Genomic DNA, 18,131 nt, shown 5'->3' on the forward strand with positions numbered 1-18,131 from the left:
AAATCAGAAAGGTCAAAGGCTTTATTACTACAAGGAGAGAACATTTTAAAATTCCCCTTTGTAGAAGTGGCACCCTTATTTTCCATCCTGCGGCTGAATTAGACATGGCCCATTCGGCCAATAAAACAGGGAAGAATTCAGAACACAGACGTCTAGTTCCATTAAGTTAGGAAAACTCAAGAGGGGTGGTGAGGCATTTCTTTATCTCCAGATAATTACATCTGTAAACAGGAAAACATTAAACAGAGGAGGGTACACTATATTGGGATAAATATCGATCTAATTAGCTTTGAAACGCAGTCTTCTCTAGAGAAGTAGGTAGAAATGGCTGTGGAAATCAAACTGAATGATGGATGGAATGAAAAGAAAGAAAAAGCAAAGACTTCATGAAATCTAAGATGGCCTTCAGTGCCAGCTGTACTGTACCGGATGGGTCTGAAGGGGAGGAGAGATGTAAATAAAGTAAAACTTTCATTAATTGATTATTCTGCTTTTGCCATTGTGGTTAAAAGGGAATTTCCTACCTCATCTCAACAAATCATCTCTAACTGATCATTGGCTAAGCTGTCCAATTCTCCATCTCCATACAATCAATTCTGGTGGAAAGTTCATCAACAGCCTATGGCAGGGGTGTCAAACTCAATTTCATTGAGGGCCGCATTAGCATTGAGATTGCCCTCGTGGGGGGCGGGGGGGTTATGGCCATGGTGGGCGTGGCCTACTGGGTGGGCGTGGCTAGAGTGCGTATGGCCTACTGGGTGGGCGTGGCCAGCTCTACATCGTTCGCATCAAGGGTGCCTATGGGGGCCCGGGCAAGAGTGGGACAGATCTGAGGGTCTCTGGCAGAAGGAGGGTCTCTGGGCCAGGGCCAAGGCAGTGGGGGCCGTTCCCTCACTGTTTTCAGGATGGCTTCGCAGGCCACATGAAACCACTTTGTGGGCCGGATCTGGCCCCCGGGCCTTGTGTTTGACATGTCTGGCCTATGGGGAACCCTCTTCTCTCCTTACATTTTGCTGCAGTACGGGGGAATAAGAGAACTAGAGTTCACCCTAAGGTATTAGGATTACAATAGGTGTGGATCTGTTTCACTCTTTTTTATTATTCCCAGCCCGACAGAATGTTGGAAATAAATTATGTAAAGGGATTTAGGCTTATGCCTGTCTATCCGTCTGCCTATATGTCTTTCCATCAGCAAAACTGATGCAAACTGGATCATATTTGAGGGGGGTGCGCATGGGAAGAAATCAACAAAAGAAAAATGGAGTTGGAAAATGGGATAGATCTGATGGGGAATAATAAAGTTCAGAAACAGGCATCCCAGTCCCCATTAGGGGACTGGAGGCTGAAACATATAAAGAAAGGTTGCTGGAATTGGGTACGACATGGTAGCAGTGTTCCAATATCTCAGGGGTTGCCACAAGGAAGAGGGAGTCATGTTATTCTCCAGAGCAGCTGAAGACAGGACAATGGATGGAAACTAATCAAGGAGAAAAGCAACCTGGAGAAATTTCCTGACAGTTAGAACAATTAATCAGTGGAACGACTTGCCTCCAGAAGTTGTGGATGCTCCAACACTGGAAGCTTTAAAGATGAGATTGGACAACCATTTGTCTGAAATGGTATAGGGTTTCCTGCAGGGGGTTGGACAAGAAGACTTCCATGGGCCCTTTCAACTCTTGTCATTCTGTTATCCCTATGGGAGACCCATAATAGAATGCTACCAACTGCTCTATTCTTAAGCCCCACTTATCCTGGTCATGTGACCCAGAATGGAGCCACTCTTAAGGGGTTGGAAAGAATTCCAGAAGCCATGCTAAGCATGCTTTCCATGATTAGATTTTTTTAAAAAAATAATAATACTAATGTGTGCTGATGGCTATAATTGGTAACCCAAAACACTCATTACTGGCATTAACTCACTAACAGAAGTTCGTCATCTGGAGAAGGACCTAGGAGACCTTCAATAAGTATTCACAGGAGGTCAATATTGGGTCATGGCCCGCAGTCGTCTCCAAACCAGTGGTGTCGGATTTAAAATCATACGATAGTAAGTTGAAAAGGACCATGGAGATCTTCTAGTAAGTCCAACACCTGCCCAGGGAAGAAATCTTTATACCATGTCATGCAAATGGTTATTCAGCCTTTGTTTGAAAACCACCAGCTCCCATGATTCCAGCAGGGGGACCGTTTCGCTGTTTAACAGTTGTCACGACTAGGGAAATTCTCCTAATTTTGAGTTTGTATGTGTGTAGCTGTAATCAACACCTGGTTGCAAATTGATGACAATTGGAGTTGAGGGAACCAGGATAGGAATATCTCTTTTAGAAAATTATTAATCATTTTTACATATATGTGCATTACTTTATTAAAAAAATAAGGACACAAATAATTAAAAAGATGTCAGGAGAGGGAACTGATCAGTAGTCTTGAATGGCAGTAGGTTAAATTCGGTTTTTATGGCATTCATATTGGCAGCCTGGACGATACAGAAATTATAGTTGTTTCCACACTATAATGAAAATAACTTTATGAATCGTAGGAAGAGGTTGTTGAACGAGGAAGTTTTTCCATGACTAGGATAACAATTTTGATGCCTTCAAATCATGGTTGACTTGTGGCAATTGCCCGGACAAGTCTCTGCTGTTTTCTTGGCAAGATTGCAGAAGTGGTTTACCCGTGCCTATTTTCTAGGGAAGAGTGAGTGACTGGCCCAAGGTCACCTAGCTGGTTCATCCCTTAAGGCAGGACTAAAACTCATAATCTCCTGGTCTCTAGTCTAGTGCCTTAACCACTACACCAAACTGGTTCCCATTCTACGACTACAACGGAAATATTCTATCTGTCCAGCTGATATGTATCTTCAGAAACTAGCCTATGTTCCAGAATCCTGGGTCAAAACATGGTCTAGACTCATTGTTTCTACAAAATATTCACATTAGAATCATCCTATTAATATCTGATCCCGGGTGGATTTAAGTGCTACAGACAGTTGAGGATGAAATGATCTGGATTACATTAAAACTCTGGATTTACCGCCAAAGCCTTGTCTCTTAAGAAACCAGTTATGGACATCAGTAGAAAGCACCATACCATCGTTGTGTTTGGAGCTGGCAGGAAGCCAAGCCAGAGGGCTGTCCACAGAAGCCTTGAACTTAGCAGGTAGCGTAGGCAGTGGCTTTCTCTTGGATATACTTCAGCAATCCCTTTGCAGTTTCCTCCAACTCCTGCAGTTTTGTGGTTTTGCTTGTCATTTCTTTCTCATTGTCCTCAAAGCGCTTCTCCAATTCTGAAAGAACAGCCAGAAATTTTTTTAAAAGCTGGGACATTACAGTCTCTGGAACACTTTCTGGGTGTCTCTCAGAAGCAGAGGATTTATAATTCTGCAACACCCAGAGTTTCTATCCAGCTTGGCAAAGCTGCAGCTTTAGCTACACTAAGATGCAGACCAGGAATTCCATTGCACCTAAAGGCCCCAGATTAGGAAAGGCCGTCCTGAAGTAGCAAGGTTTTTTTTTCTCTCTCTCTCTCCATTAAGGGGAGTGAGGAGATGGATGAAACAAAATGCCAAAGCAATTAAATTATGAAAAGAAGAAATGATGGATTCAGATCCTTACTGTTACTTTAAAACTCAGAATTTGGGTGATAATAACGGCCCCGAATTTATTTTACAAAACTTGCCTTGCCTTGAATAGCTGCACCGATATTAATTTAAATCTCCCAGCATCTACTAAAGTGACATGCAAACCATTTCCCAAGTCAGAGTTTCCTTGAAATCATAACTTCTTTACTTTTGGACATTTTCTAAAAACTCCCGAGATAATTTTCGTCGTGCGACTTACTGTGCTATGTTCGCATGGTGTGCTTAACTAGGTCCCTAACTCCCTAAATAATCAGGATATTTATGATCCTCTGCTATTGTTCAGTGGGTTGCTTAGCCTGGGGTAATGGCACACTGGAGTAGGTAATCTCAAAGGTGCTGTTTTATTCAAAAGGCGACTGGACTGTTTTTTTTCCTTGAGGAGGAAGAAGAAAATGTTTCATTTCTCATCCTGTTCTGATGGTGGGGGGATAGAAGGATAGGTATTGACAGTTGAGATTGGATGGGGGTGAGTGGAAGGATAGATTCTTATAGGATTGGGGGTGGGAGGGGAATGGAAGGACTGTATTTCTTTGCAGTCATCTGGTTGTTAGCACTCTCCCTGAGACCTATTGAGGCCACTTGGGGATTTTATCTGTGCCCTCAAGGTCACCTAAATCCGGGTGCAATTGGTTGTGAAATCTTCTTGGAACTGCTGCAAGGGCTGCATATTTGTTAGGCATATGGTGTTAGCCTACAATGTTGGGTTGAAAATATATTAACCATGATGTTATGTCTTTAAGATGTTAATTGGCCAATGGGTGTGTAAGTGTTCTCATGGCCATAAGAGGGAGCTAGTAACGTAGCTTCTTTCTCTCTCTGAATTCACTGCTCTCTACTATTACTGTTTTTGCTCTGTTACTGTGATAAACCTGAACTGTGTAGTGACCTCTGGACCGGTAAGAAGACTTTGTATTTTTGGATTACTCCTTGGACTGTTGCTATTGTGTATGACCTGGACTGTTTATTTTTGACTGTGCATTTTTTGTTCTTACACCACCTTAAATTAAACTACTTTTTGCTTTTACAACTCAGTGTACTCTTGTGGTTACTGTGTGACTCTTACTGCTCTCAGTACCCTTCCTTGTCTGTGCAACTCTTTGGTAGCACAAGGAGACCTCTGCACAACAATTCTTAACAATATTGTAAACTGGAGATAAGTGATGTCTTATTCCTCCTCCTCTGTTGAGGGAGAGAGGGGTGTTCAGTTCTAACATAGATGGATTATTTCACTCTTCTTTCAAACCGATGGTCCTCTCTATCCAAAATGTGGATTTTTATACTGAACAATGTAGCGCTGGTCACATACCACCTGTCGGTAAAATATCCATCATCCCCACCAATTCTTATTTTTTGTATAATAGATTTGTATAATCAGAGAAGATACATGAGGTTGGGATTTAGCCAAACTCTCCTCTTGCGTTCTCACCTTCCAGCTTTCTTTTGCTGCTGTTGGCCTTGTCTAGGAGATTCTGGGCTTCTTCCCTAAGATTTTTCAACCTGAGCAGGACATCCTTGGGCTGTTTCTCCAATTCGTTTTGCAATTTTTGGTAGTTCTGCTTCACCTCGTCTACCTCCTTAGAGACAGAAGGAAAAACATCATTACAAAGCAAATTGGTAGAAATTGGCCATCAATCCCGGAGTAAATATGGCTGAAGAATGGTGAAATCGTTGCCCTTGAGCTAACAGCTAGTCGATTTCTAGCAAAGGAGGTAGATGAGGAAATTAGGTCCCAGAAATTAAGGACAGCATGTAGGCTTCCGTACCACTTTAATAATTGTTAGTGGATTTTGCAAGCCATTTATAAACTTCTAGGCAGATCAAATGAAATCATTACCTATCTCACAACTTATCCACGTCAGCAACCACCCAGCATTTTTCTCTTGATCTGCTTGATCACTTGATCGTTGGCTTGTCATTTACCATGTTTCTAGTCTGCCTGCAGGCCTTATTTTTGGCACTCTGGATACTTGTATCGGTGACAAATATTTCTCCTGCAATCCTACTGATCCCTGTTTTCCAGATATTCTAATAACAGATGTAAAGCATACAACAGGGTAACATCTGGCATAATGAACATATACACGCACATAGATTAATAGATTGTGGGCTCATTCTTCTGTTCCCTAAACCGTGATATAAACAAATTTTGATAATCATTTTAATACGCCATAACTTCATGATCTTGCCTCTTGGGCTGTTTTTCAAAGGCAGATTTAGCTATTTCAGTTTTAATGAACAGAGGTCTTTTGTATTTTTTTTGAATTTCTGCTATGGACTTGATCTAGTATGCTTTCTTTAATTTGTTTAATTCAATTTAGTCATAGCTTGACTCTGAATCTATTCTAGGCAGCTCACAATGTAGCAAAACAAGATAAAAGCACAATACTGTACAAAATAGATTGACAAGATGGGATGCAACCACTCCATAGAAAAACATGCACAAAGCCCACATTTAACAAGGGGCTCCATCCCACCCTCACTCAAAGCCTGAGCAAATGCTTCATCAACGATATGACTGATGATTAGGGAATGGGGTCTGCTCAGCATCTAATGGCCACTTTAGGCTGCCGTAAGAATGTCTGCTCTTCTCTCGTTCTCAGGCATTGCCCTCCATTGCCATGGGGGGGCATGAGAAAATGGTCATGTGGTTCCCATAGAGACATATCTACCCATCTAATGCCTGTCAGATGCTTTCCAAAGCACTCTCCAGATCTTACACCGTCTCCTTAAAAATATGGATTTAATTTTGTTTTGAGAAAACACCACTCCGTGCTTCACAAAAGGTTGATTCAGATTGGCAAAGAAAGCCAGCTGCTGCCAGACGTGCTTTGGTGGTTCTGTCACCACTGAGTGCCTCACCGGCTTTTTACTGCTTCTGCCAACAAGGAGTTTCATGTTTACTTGTCAATTTACTTTTGAGGGCAATCTAACAGGTAGCTAAATTGGCCATTCCAGGACCCATCAACCCACACCCAACTCTGCTCTACAGAGAACAACTGGTGATTGTTTTTGCCATTGGCAGGGGATGCTCAGTGGGAAAGGCAACGAAGCCGTAGGAATCTGCCAATGACTTTTCTTAACAGAATTACAGAGTTGGAAGGGACCTTAGAGGTCTTCTAGTCCAACCCCCTGCTCAGGTAGGAAACCCTGTGCCATTTCAGACAAATGATTGTCCAATCTCTTAAAAACTTCCAGTGTTGGAGCACCCCCAACTTCTGCAGACAAGTTGTTCCATTGATTAATTGTTCTAACTGTTAGGAAATTTCTCCTTAGTTGTACATTGCTTCTCTCCTTGACTAGTTTCCATCCCTTGCTTCTTGTTTTGCCTTCAGGATGCTTTGGAGAATAACTTGACTCCGTCTTCTTTGTGGCAGCCCCTGAGATATTGGAACACTGCTATCATATCGCCCCCAGTCCTTCTCTTCATTAAACTAGACATACCCAATTCCTGCAATCGTTCTTCATATGTTTTGGCCTCCAGTCCCCTAATCATCCTTGTTGCTCTTCTCTGCACTCTTTCTAGAGTCTTCCATAGAGTATTGATACTAAAAGGACAGTTTCACTTGATGGGCTTGTTATTGTGATAGAACAGGGATAGAATACCAGGACAACAGATTTTAGACTGGTATACTTTTCTGTCCTCTTGGGGATTGCCCTTTAACAAGGCCATTTGGCCATGTCTTGTTATTTGTTGCTTCATTACTTGCCTGCAACCCTCAGCAATTACTCATAGAATATGCTTTGCATACTGAGGATGAAGATAGCCATTTTCTCACCAGGGACTAATTAGCATTTTCATAGCTTTTCTTGAAAACTGAGAATAAGATTCATGAGACAAAAATTGGCATACCTCTCAGTATCTTCTTTAGGCACACAGGCATCCGCCCTTCCTAACCATGGTGATGCCAAAATAATGTTTGTGTTGTGATTTCATGATGTGAGTGCTGTCACTTAGTACACTAGTTGAGTGATGACATTGCACAACAGTATGTAAGGGGAAGAACTGTATTGTTGAGGTTGGGGCAACAATACAAATAGTCCTCGACTTTCAACAGTTTGCTTAGTGACCGTTCGAAGCACTAAAAAAAATGGCATATGACTATTTTTCACACTTATGACCGTTTGCAGTATCCCCATAGTCATATGATTTATATTCGGATGCTTGACAACTGCTTCACATTTATGACTGTTGGCAGTGCCCTGAGGTCATGTAATCACCTTTTGCCACTTTCTGACAAGCAAAGTCAATGGGGAAGCCAGATTCACTTAACAACCAGGTTATGAAGCAGTGATTCACTTAACAACTGTGGCAAGAAACCTTGTAAGGTAGGGCAAAACTCACTTAACTATCTTGCTTAGCAGCTGTCTCGCTTGAGCAATTTTGGGCTCAGTTGTGGTCGTAAGTCAAGGACTACCTGTATAAACTCAGTCATTAAGAGACTTGCAGGTAAAGAACCAACCGAAGATTTGTGGGATGAATACTAATAATTTGAATAATCTTTTCTATATAACCCTGTGCAGAAAGACAACAGACCGTTCAAGGGAGGGAGAAACAGAGGACTTTTTGAAGAGGAGATGAAGATAGAAGAAGAAAGTACAACAAATTGGGAAAACATGACAAGTAGGAGTTCTGGATTTCTCCTAACACGTTTTTCAACCCTGGCAACTGTCAAATGTGTGGCCTATAATTCCCAGAATTCCTCAGCCAGCATGAATTCTGGGAGTTGAAGTCCACACATCTTAAATGTTTCCAGGGTTGAGAAACACTGCACCTTAAGTTGAGCCTACAGTTTGTTACTACCACAACAAAAAAGCAGTTGCCTGTAAATAACAGTAATGACAGTGATGGGACTCTCACGTTTTTAAGCTGGAGTGCTATGTTGGTAGCACGCTCAGCTTTTCCCGTGGCCTGCTGAGCCTGGCGCTGATTAGCCTGGGATTTCTTTTGTAAGGTGGCCACATCCTGTGCCAAGTCTTTCAGACGCCTTTCCAGTCGCAGTTCCTTGTTGAGGAGAGTTTCGAGCTGGCTCACCGCCTGAGAGAAAGGAAAGTCAGAAAGCATGATTAAGGGTTGACTTTTGAGAAAGGTCACATTCATGCATCCACATTCAGGGCACATCCTAATAATAATAATAATAATAATAATAATAATAATAATAATAATAATAATAATAATAATAATAATAATAATAATAATAATAATAATAATAATAATAATTATTATTATTATTATTATTATTATTATTATTATTATTATTATTATTTAATTTTTATACCGCCCTTCTCCCGAAGGACTCAGGGCGGTGTACAGGGCAATGCAATAAAATACAATATATAAAAATTAAAAGAAATATTAAATACAGTAGCCCAATTAAATAATTAATACAAAATGTTAAAATACCCCTAAACCCATCAGACCAGGCCGGCTTGTTCAAATAAATATGTTTTTAGGTCACATCGGAAGGAGCGAAGGTCGGGAGCCATCCGGAGCTCCACCGGTAAACGGTTCCAAAGAACGCCCTCCCCCTGGGGGCCGCCAGTCGACACTCTTTGACCGACGGCACCCTAAGGAGGCCCTCTCTGTGGGAGCGCACTGGACGAAGGGAAGTTGATGCCGGCAGCAGATGCTCCCGTAAGTAACCCGGACCCATGCCATATGAAAATCAGTAGTGGAATTGGGACTGACTTGGGAATCCTCCAGCGTGTCTTTGACATACAAAGATTGCAATGAGTAGAAAGTTAACAATGCTTCTCAAATGTTTTCCTTCATTACCCAAAACTGCTTATCAGAAAGTCCTTTTTACTCAAAGTAGGTAAAACACTTTAAGTCAATTTTATTTATTCGTTTGTTTCTCTGTTTGTTTGCATCCTGCCTTTATTATTTTTAGCAATAACTCAAAGCAGGAAACATGTCTAACATACCTTTCTCCTCCTATTTTCCGCACAATAACAACCCTGTGAAGTGAGTTGTGTTGAGAGAGAGAGTGACTGGCCCTACCTAAGTCAGCCAGCTGGCTTTCATGGCTAAGGTGGGACTTGAACTCACAGTCTCCCGCTTTCTAATCTGGTATCTGGTATCTTAATCACTAGAACAAAATGCCCCTGTTGTGAATGGGAATGAGTTTGCATGTTGATAACCCAAAGAAAAACCAGTTTTACCTAATTTGGGGTAATCTACCCAGGTTTGGGAAGCACTGCAATAGAATGTTAATAAAATGTAGTACAATGCTCTGACCAGTTTATAAAAATATGGGCAGAATTAAGAACAAAAGTACAGATATTGTAACAATCCAGCTGCAAGCCATCCCTCCAGTCAACCCCTTGTCATGTGGTATTCAACATGGTATGAAACAGAGCACTACAGTAGTACAACTGGTCTTTCAATTAATTTGCTAATAAATGGATAATAACAATAAAATCAAACAATAGCATTTGCCTATCCCAGGTCCTTGGGAAGGACTCTATAGGTCGATAATATGCCAAATCCAGTCTAAACATCTGGCTGACTCTGTGACCAACTATAATAAAGAAATGGTTAAATAATTATTCAGCAGTGGTAATTTAGCATAATCATTTTTGCTCAAAAGCTTATGCTTAAAATATTATTCATTATTAAATTCTATTTGGATGCCACCTAACTCCAACTGGCAGTAGGTAGCTCACAGCAATAATAATAAGTTTAAAAACAACAAAATACTGAAAAAGTAACCCAAAGAAGTTCCAAATAATTACAAAATAATATGATAAGCAAACATATTTAAACCCATTTATCAGTTGTTTAAATATCTATTCAACATAGTTCTTTTAGCATAATAATTTTTGTTCAAAAGTTCATTTAATTGATGATTTGTTCAAACACCATTATTTTCTTAGTAAATTGGTATTTGTTCCTTAACATTTTCTGCCCTTGCCAGTTTGGAGTGTTTGCAAGAATACTGCATATACTTTTGAATTGGTAGGATGAGAGCGATAGTGTGTTGTCCACCTAGAAGATTGTCTATAAATTAGAGATCCTAATTGCATAGAATAATGTGAACATTCTTGGGGTAAAGCAGACTGGGATTCTCCTGGTAGCATGATGGGCTCGGAGCACCAAAACTGACAGGCACTGTCCGTTACCTGCAGGGAATAAGCAAATAGCACAGGTAGAACTAAAGCTGGTGTCCTAATATATACCTTCCTTTAGGGTATGTATATGCTCAACTGAAAAATGTGTACAGTGTAATTGGCAGTAAAGGTCAATTTCTATGAGTCATCAGGTGACGACCGTAGCATGTAGAACTGCTAAAATTCAATATGGATTGTGGTAAGATGAATAAATAAATAAACCTGGAAGAGTGCGCCTAGATCCTAGAACATAAGAAGAGTAAATAGCAAAGAAGATGAATTAATAAATGAAGTGACCAAAAGAGAAATAGATAGGCTGCATGTCTGTGAAACTAAGACGAAGGAGAAGGCTGTCACAGATCTGAATGAAGGTGGTCTGATCGTGTGGAAAATAATCAATTAACATCTTCAGGGAAGTGAAGCGTAGTTTTAATTACAGGTAGTCCCCAACGTATGACTATAATGGACCCTGGCATTTCTGTTGTAAGTCATGATGGGTGTAAATTGAGGCACACATGTGACCGAACTTGATTTGATGACTTTTTTTTTGCAGCAATCATTAAGCGAACAATGCAGTCATTAAGTGAATCAAGGTATTCCTATGGGTGCTTTTTGCTGGAAACCATCCCCAAAGGCCAGAAACTAGCCAAGAATTGTTGTTAAGTTGTGATCACATGACCATAGAGTACTGCAACCATCTGTAAAGGTAATCCAGTTGCCATGCACCCGAAAAGCAGTCATGTGACCCCAGGAGACATAAGCAGTTTTCGGGGAGGTGGGGGTCTATTGTAACTTTCAATGGTTGCTAAGTTACCAGTCGTAATTTGAAGACTACCAGTATGAGCTGAAAGTTATATCAAAATGTATGTCAGAAAGTATTAATTAGAGTCAACTGGATTACTGTGGGCATAGATTTACAGGGGTAGGCAACCTTGGCTCTTTTATGACTTGTGGACTTCAACTCCCAGAATTCCTGAAGTCCACGAGTCATAAAAGAGCCATGGTTGCTTACCCCTGGCATAGAAAGAAGTCAGAATTCATAGGTTGGTAATAGTTACGGTTCAATGAATAATGAATAATAGAAAAAAACAAACATGAGTTTGGGGGAAAATATATAGCATTGTAAACGAATGTGAACCTATAGAAAAAAAGTATTTCATCAGATTTCTTGGGTGAATGGGCGTAGACGAGTTGTGAGACCAGAAAAAAGTGACTGGGTTGTTCAAAGGAATAAGAACGATCATAGTCTGGCAACTGCTGTTCAGAAATAATTATATGTTTCTTTAGAATATACAGAATATTTCAGCCATAAATCTATTCATGTGCAAGGATAAAAAAGCTGATTGATTTGATGGTACATATGGTGAAAGCTTTGAAAGAATGACTGAAGGTCCAGGTGGCGTAAGAAGGTCTGAAGATGAGACGTCACGAGTGGATTAGAGAAAAATCAACCTGGAAGAAAAGAGCGGAGTGAAAGAAATGAAGCATATACTAACTGCAAGAGAAAGCATGAGCCTCGCATGAAACAGCATTAGAAGACAGATTAATCTCCTAATCCAGGAGGAGCCAGGATTAATGGAAAATGAGTATAAAGAAAGGGGATTTGGAAGTTATATGGAACAGAAAGATAAGAATTAAGCTGCAGAGCACAGAGAGTTTGTGGAATTACATTAATATGAAATATGAAAAAGAATGCTTGCTGGAGGGGTGGTAAGATAAGAAAAAAATGCATAGGAGAAAATGATGAATGCAATAAATTAGAGAAAGATACTGTATAATATATAGGGCAATAAAATGATGGTTGCAAAGGATGTACAGGCTGTCCTTGACTTATGATTGTAACTGAGCCTCAGAATTACAGTCATAAATCATGTTGGTCATAAAACAATTTTATGACCTTTTTTCCAGAGGTCGCAGCTTTGCCAAACAGAACTGAGTGCCAATTTTCAGCAAACCCATCGTAAAATGCAGTCGCATGACTGTGGGATGCTGCAAATGACTGTAAAAGCGACCATGTTGCCCGAGTGCCTGAAATTTGATCATGTGACAATAGTGAAGGTGACCATCAGAACTTCAAATCTGGGTCCTAAGTAGCCCCAAGGTGGGCCCGTCGTAACTCTGAACGGTCATTAGTGAAGAATTACCTGTATCTACAGTATATTTCTGATAAATCTGCCTTCCGATGTTTAAGAATAAGGTGTCAAAGAATTTTCTTTAAATCTTCCATAATCAGAAAAGTAGCCCTTCATTTCCATTTCACAAACAACCCTTCAGTCTGAAGTTTTAGTACTGTGCTATTTTGCTTGTTTTAATTATTTCATAAAATAAACTGGCAAGTTCAGTATATGACAGATGGTACTGACAGATAGTCTTGATTACTGGACCATTTTCTAGTAGCAATGGTAATATTTTGCAGCAGAAGTAACTGTCTTGCAGCACCATAACGGTCTAAATTTATATTTGTGTGTGTACCGTATATGTGATATTTTAGCATTATGAAAGTTGCATTATGAGTACCCCTATAATGTATTAATGGTAATTCCATAACATTGGAGGCACGTGTATATTATATTCAAGTCAAGACTAGATTGGTTGACATTCTGTATGTAGGCGGCATCTTCGGACATGAAGATGCTTTAAAAGCCAGATAAAGCAGAGATACTGTGGGTATGAGATAAGCTACACTTCATGCATTAACCAGAGGCCTCTTAAAAGGGGCATGGTGGTGATATGTGGTGAAATGATCTTATAAACAACAACGGACACTTAACGAGAGGGAAGCACAACACAATCCCCTTCAATGTAAAGGTAAAGGTAAAGGTTCCCCCGCACATGCGTGCTAGTCGTTTCTGACTCTAGGGGCCGTTGCTCATCTCCGTTTCAAAGCCGAAGAGCCAGCGTTTGTCCGAGGACGTCTCCGTGGTCATGTGGCCGGCGTGACTAGACGCCAAAGGCACACGGAACGCTGTTACTTCCCACCGTAGTGGTTCCTATTTTTCTACTTGCATTTTTAAGTGCTTTCGAACTGCTAGGTTGGCAGAAGCTGGGACGAGTAACAGGCGCTCACTGTGTTACGCGGCACTCGGGATTCGACCCGCCAAACTGCCGACTATCTGATCAACAAGCTCAGCGTCCTAACCCACAGCCACCGCATCCCTCCCCTTCAATGAGCTTGGTACTATTAGGCAGTGTTTCTCAAGCCTGGTAAGTTAATGTGTGCTGTCTGGGGAATTCTGGGAGTTGAGGTCCAGATATTTTAAAGTGGCTAAGGTTGAGGAACACTGCTATTAGGCACGTAAATGTTAATTAAACCTTCATAGAATCATAATCCACTGGTTTAATTATAGAGTTTTTGCTCTCAGGAAATATCCATTACATTTTAAGTTTAAGTTTAAGTTTAAGTTTTATTTAATTTGTATACCGCCCTTCTCCTTGGTAGGGACTCAGGGCGGTTCACAGGGCATATATAAAAAAAACAATACAAAAATTAAAAAAGATTAAACCCATGCCCAGTTAAAACAGTAATACAAATCTAAAACAACAAATTAAAACCCATAATCCCCCGTCAGGCCAGACCAGCCATTTCAAATAGGTGGGTCTTCAGGCCACGACGGAAAGTTCGGAGGTCTGATGCCGTCCGGAGCTCTACCGGCAGTTGGTTCCATAATGCCGGAGCGCCCACAGAGAAGGCCCTCCCCCTGGGGGCCACCAGTCGGCATTCCTTGACTGGCGGCACCCTGAGGAGGCCCTCTCTGTGGGAACGCACAGGGCGGAGGGGAGTTGATGCCGGCAGCAGGTGGTCCCTGAGATATCCCGGACCCATGCCATGTAGGGACTTAAAGATCGTAACCAAAACCTTGAACCTCACCCGAAAGACAACTGGTAACCAATGCAGCTCGCGGAGCAAAGGTGTAACATGGGAGTACCGGGAAACTCCCAAGACAACTCTCGCGGCCGCATTCTGTACCAGTTGGAGCCTCCGAGTGGTCTTCAAGGGAAGCCCCATGTAGAGAGCATTACAGTAGTCAAGGCGAGAGGTCACGAGCGCATGAGTGACCGTACACAGGGCATCCCGGTTCAGATAGGGCCGCAACTGGCGCACCAGGCGAACCTGGGCGAAAGCCCCCCTAGTCACGGCCACTATATGATCTTCCAAGGTAAGCCGTGAATCTAGGAGGACTCCCAAGTTGCGAGCCCTATCCACGGGGGGTAAGAGCTCACCCCCCATAGAAAGAGATGGAACATTTTGAATGTCCCGGGATGCCGGAATGTACAGCCACTCAGTCTTGTCAGGGTTGAGTTGAAGTCTGTTCCTCCCCATCCAGACCCGAACCGCCTCCAGGCAACGGGACATCACAGCGAGGGCATCACTGGGGTGGTTTGGGGTCGAAAAGAAAAGTTGGGTATCATCAGCATATTGATGATACCCAACTCCAAAACCACGAATGATCTCACCCAGCGGTTTCATGTAGATGTTGAACAGGAGAGGCGAGAGAACCGACCCCTGAGGAACTCCACAAACGAGAGACCTAGGGGCCGATCTCTGCCCCCCTGCCAACACCGACTGCGAGCGTCCCAGGAGATAGGAGGAGAACCACTGAAGAACTGTGCCTCCCACTCCCAATCCCCTGAGACGCCGCAGCAGGATACCATGGTCGATGGTATCGAAAGCCGCCGAGAGGTCTAATAGGACTAGGACAGAGGAATATCCCCTATCCCGAGCCCTCCAGAGATCATTCACCAGAGCGACCAATGCCGTCTCCGTGCTGTACCCGGGCCTGAAACCCGATTGGTAGGGGTCCAGATAATCCGCTTCATCCAGGACCAGAGGGAGCTGATGCGCCACCGCACTCTCGACAACCTTCGCAAGAAAGCGAAGGTTGGAGACTGGACGAAAGTTGTTCAAAACAGCTGGGTCCAAGGCAGGCTTCTTGAGGAGAGGTCTCACCACCGCCTCCTTCAAGACGGTGGGGAAATAACCCTCACTCAAAGAAGCAGATATAACCGCCTGGAGCCAGCCTCGTGTCCTCTCCCTAGCTGCATAAACCAGCCTGGAAGGGCACGGGTCCAACAAACATGTGGAGGAGCTCAGCCTCCCCATAATCCTGTCCACTTCATCAGGGGTCACAGAATCAAACTCTTCCCAGGTAACATTGACAAGACTGCCCGTGTCCTGATCGCCTGACTCTGCCCAGCTGGAGTCCAAACCGGTCCGAATCCGAGCGATTTTATCCGACAGATGTTGGCTAAATTCCTCGGCACGACCCTGCAAGGGATCCTCCCTCACCTCCTGATTAAGAAGTGAGCGAGTCACCCTAAACAAGGCGGCCGGGCGATTATCTGCGGACGCGATGAGGGTGGAGAAGTAATTGCACCTCGCCACCCTCATCGCTGCGAGATAAGACCTAATGTAGGTTCTTAACCGCAACCGGTCGGGTTCGGATCGGCTAGACCTCCAGCAGCTCTCTAGGCCCCGTTTCCGACGCTTCATCTCCCGGAGCTCCGCGGAAAACCATGGAGCTCGCTGGGATCTGCGCCGGGTCAGGGGCCACAAGGGTACAACCCGGTCAAGTGCCTCAGTGGCTGCCCTTTCCCAGGCTTCCACTAAGGCATCCGCCGAGCTGTGAGCAGTGGAGGCAGGTGGGGACCCCAGCGCCGCTTGGAATCTATCAGGATCCATTAAGCGTCTGGGGCGGTACCATCTAATGGCGGTACCATCTTTTCCGCTTTAGAATGAAATTAAAGAGCAATTTCTTATTGGAGGCCTTAAAGAGCGTGTTCTTAAACGCCAGTCTTGGGTGATGCTGAAAAGCAAAGGAGGATTGAGTGATTAATTATGTGCCATCAAGTTGTTTTTCAACTCCTAGAGACCACTTAGAGAGAGTTTTTCCAGGACATACTGTCTGTAACTTGTCTTTTGGGTCTCTTAAAACAGAGGTTCCCCAACCTTTTGGGCACCAGGGACCGGTTCCGTGGAGAAAGGTTTTTCCACAGACCAGACACTGCGTGGTTTTGTGTGCTGCCTGCATCCCAGATGGGCCTTTGCTTGTTTGTGCGGACCGGTTGCTGGCATGCCACGGACTGGGAGTTGGGGACCCCTCTCTTAAGAGTTGCACTCATCACCACTGAACAAGAGTCCAAAAGTGGTTTGGATGTGGTTAATACCTGGATGGGGGATGTCAAGAAAATACCAGGGCTATCAATCAACCTGGGAATACAAATATAAGTCCCGGGAGAAGGCAACTACTTTGTTGACAAGAAAATGGCACACATGTGGCCCGAAAACAGGAGGAGCTGACTTTTGAGTCTTACCTGCAGAATCGTGGAAGGGCAGAATGAAAGGCCGGGTACGGAAAATAGCTTGGGAGCCGCTCACTGAAAGCACAGGATGCCCTTAAAAGCTATCCAGGGTCTTGACCAACCCACAACTCCCTTCCTTCCAAGAAATACAAATTGGCTGGCTTCACCTGTTTGACTTTGCCTTCCACGCTCTGGATGGCTTCCTTTGTCTTTTTCAGGGCTCGCTCGGCTGCCTTCACTTTGTCCTTGGCACTGTCTAGTGCTCCAGATGTCTCTGCCACAGTTTCCTGTACACCTTCGGCTTTTTTCCTGTGGAGAAGAAACACAGCAAAACAAAAGAACTTCACAGCATTTCCTCAATGGGACAGTTATTGCAGATTAAAGTTTGGGACTAAAGTTATAGGTAGTCCTCAGGTTACGATGGCCATGTGGAGTGGAATTCCTGTTGCTAAGTAATGTGGTTATAAACAGGGCTTTTTTTCTCATAGACTGCCCAGAACGGAGTTCCGGCACCATTTTTGGATGGAACCTTGTAGGGTAGGCAAGGCGGGTTGTATGACATGTGTGAGTTCCAGCACCTTTTTCTTTTACAAAAAAAGCACTGGTTATAAAACCATGACGACATGTGACCACTTCACTTACCAATGCCAATCCTGGCAAGAGCAGTGGCCAGAGACCATGCAGCTTGTTAACAGAAGACCCTACATGATCAGAGTCCTAGGCAAGCAGGCTGGTGGGCGAGGAGCTGTGGGTGAGTGCTACTGAATGTGGGGTGGGGGTGGGCTGGGGTTGTGCCAGCCAGTGGGGATAATCGGCGGGCACTACTGAATGCGAGGAGGCCAATAGGTGCCACTAGAAAGCGTGGGCGGGCAGGTGGGTACTGCGGAGATACATACTCCATAGTGGGGCTCCTAGTAAGAAAAACAACTGGCAACTGTTCCTGCCAATCTCTCCATTGACTTTGCTTGTGGGAACCTGGCAGGGAAGATCACGAATGACGATCACACGATCATGGCTTGCTGCAACATCATAATCATGAGCCGGTCACCCAGGGCCCAGATTGTGATAATGTGACCGTGGGGAC

The 18,131-nt window shown here is 43.3% G+C and overlaps 1 protein-coding gene across 2 annotated transcripts in view; it reads right to left on the reverse strand.

Moving 5' to 3' along the window:
- Positions 1–678: 678 nt before the first annotated feature.
- LOC308663789 (laminin subunit beta-1-like) overlaps positions 679–18,131 on the reverse strand; it is an 88,087-nt gene continuing 70,634 nt past the window's right edge. For both annotated transcript variants that reach the window (XM_081320482.1, XM_081320483.1), the window contains 4 exons: positions 17,215–17,356; positions 8,499–8,675; positions 5,067–5,214; positions 679–3,286 (listed from right to left, as the gene is read on the reverse strand). In XM_081320482.1, coding sequence (XP_081176608.1) covers positions 3,153–3,286; positions 5,067–5,214; positions 8,499–8,675; positions 17,215–17,356 — 601 coding nt within the window. In that variant the 3' untranslated portion in view covers positions 679–3,152. The remainder of the gene's footprint in view (positions 3,287–5,066; positions 5,215–8,498; positions 8,676–17,214; positions 17,357–18,131) is intronic.

Source organism: Vipera berus (assembly GCF_964194415.1).
Source record: "Vipera berus genome assembly, chromosome: 2".
Lineage (NCBI taxonomy): Eukaryota > Metazoa > Chordata > Lepidosauria > Squamata > Viperidae > Vipera > Vipera berus.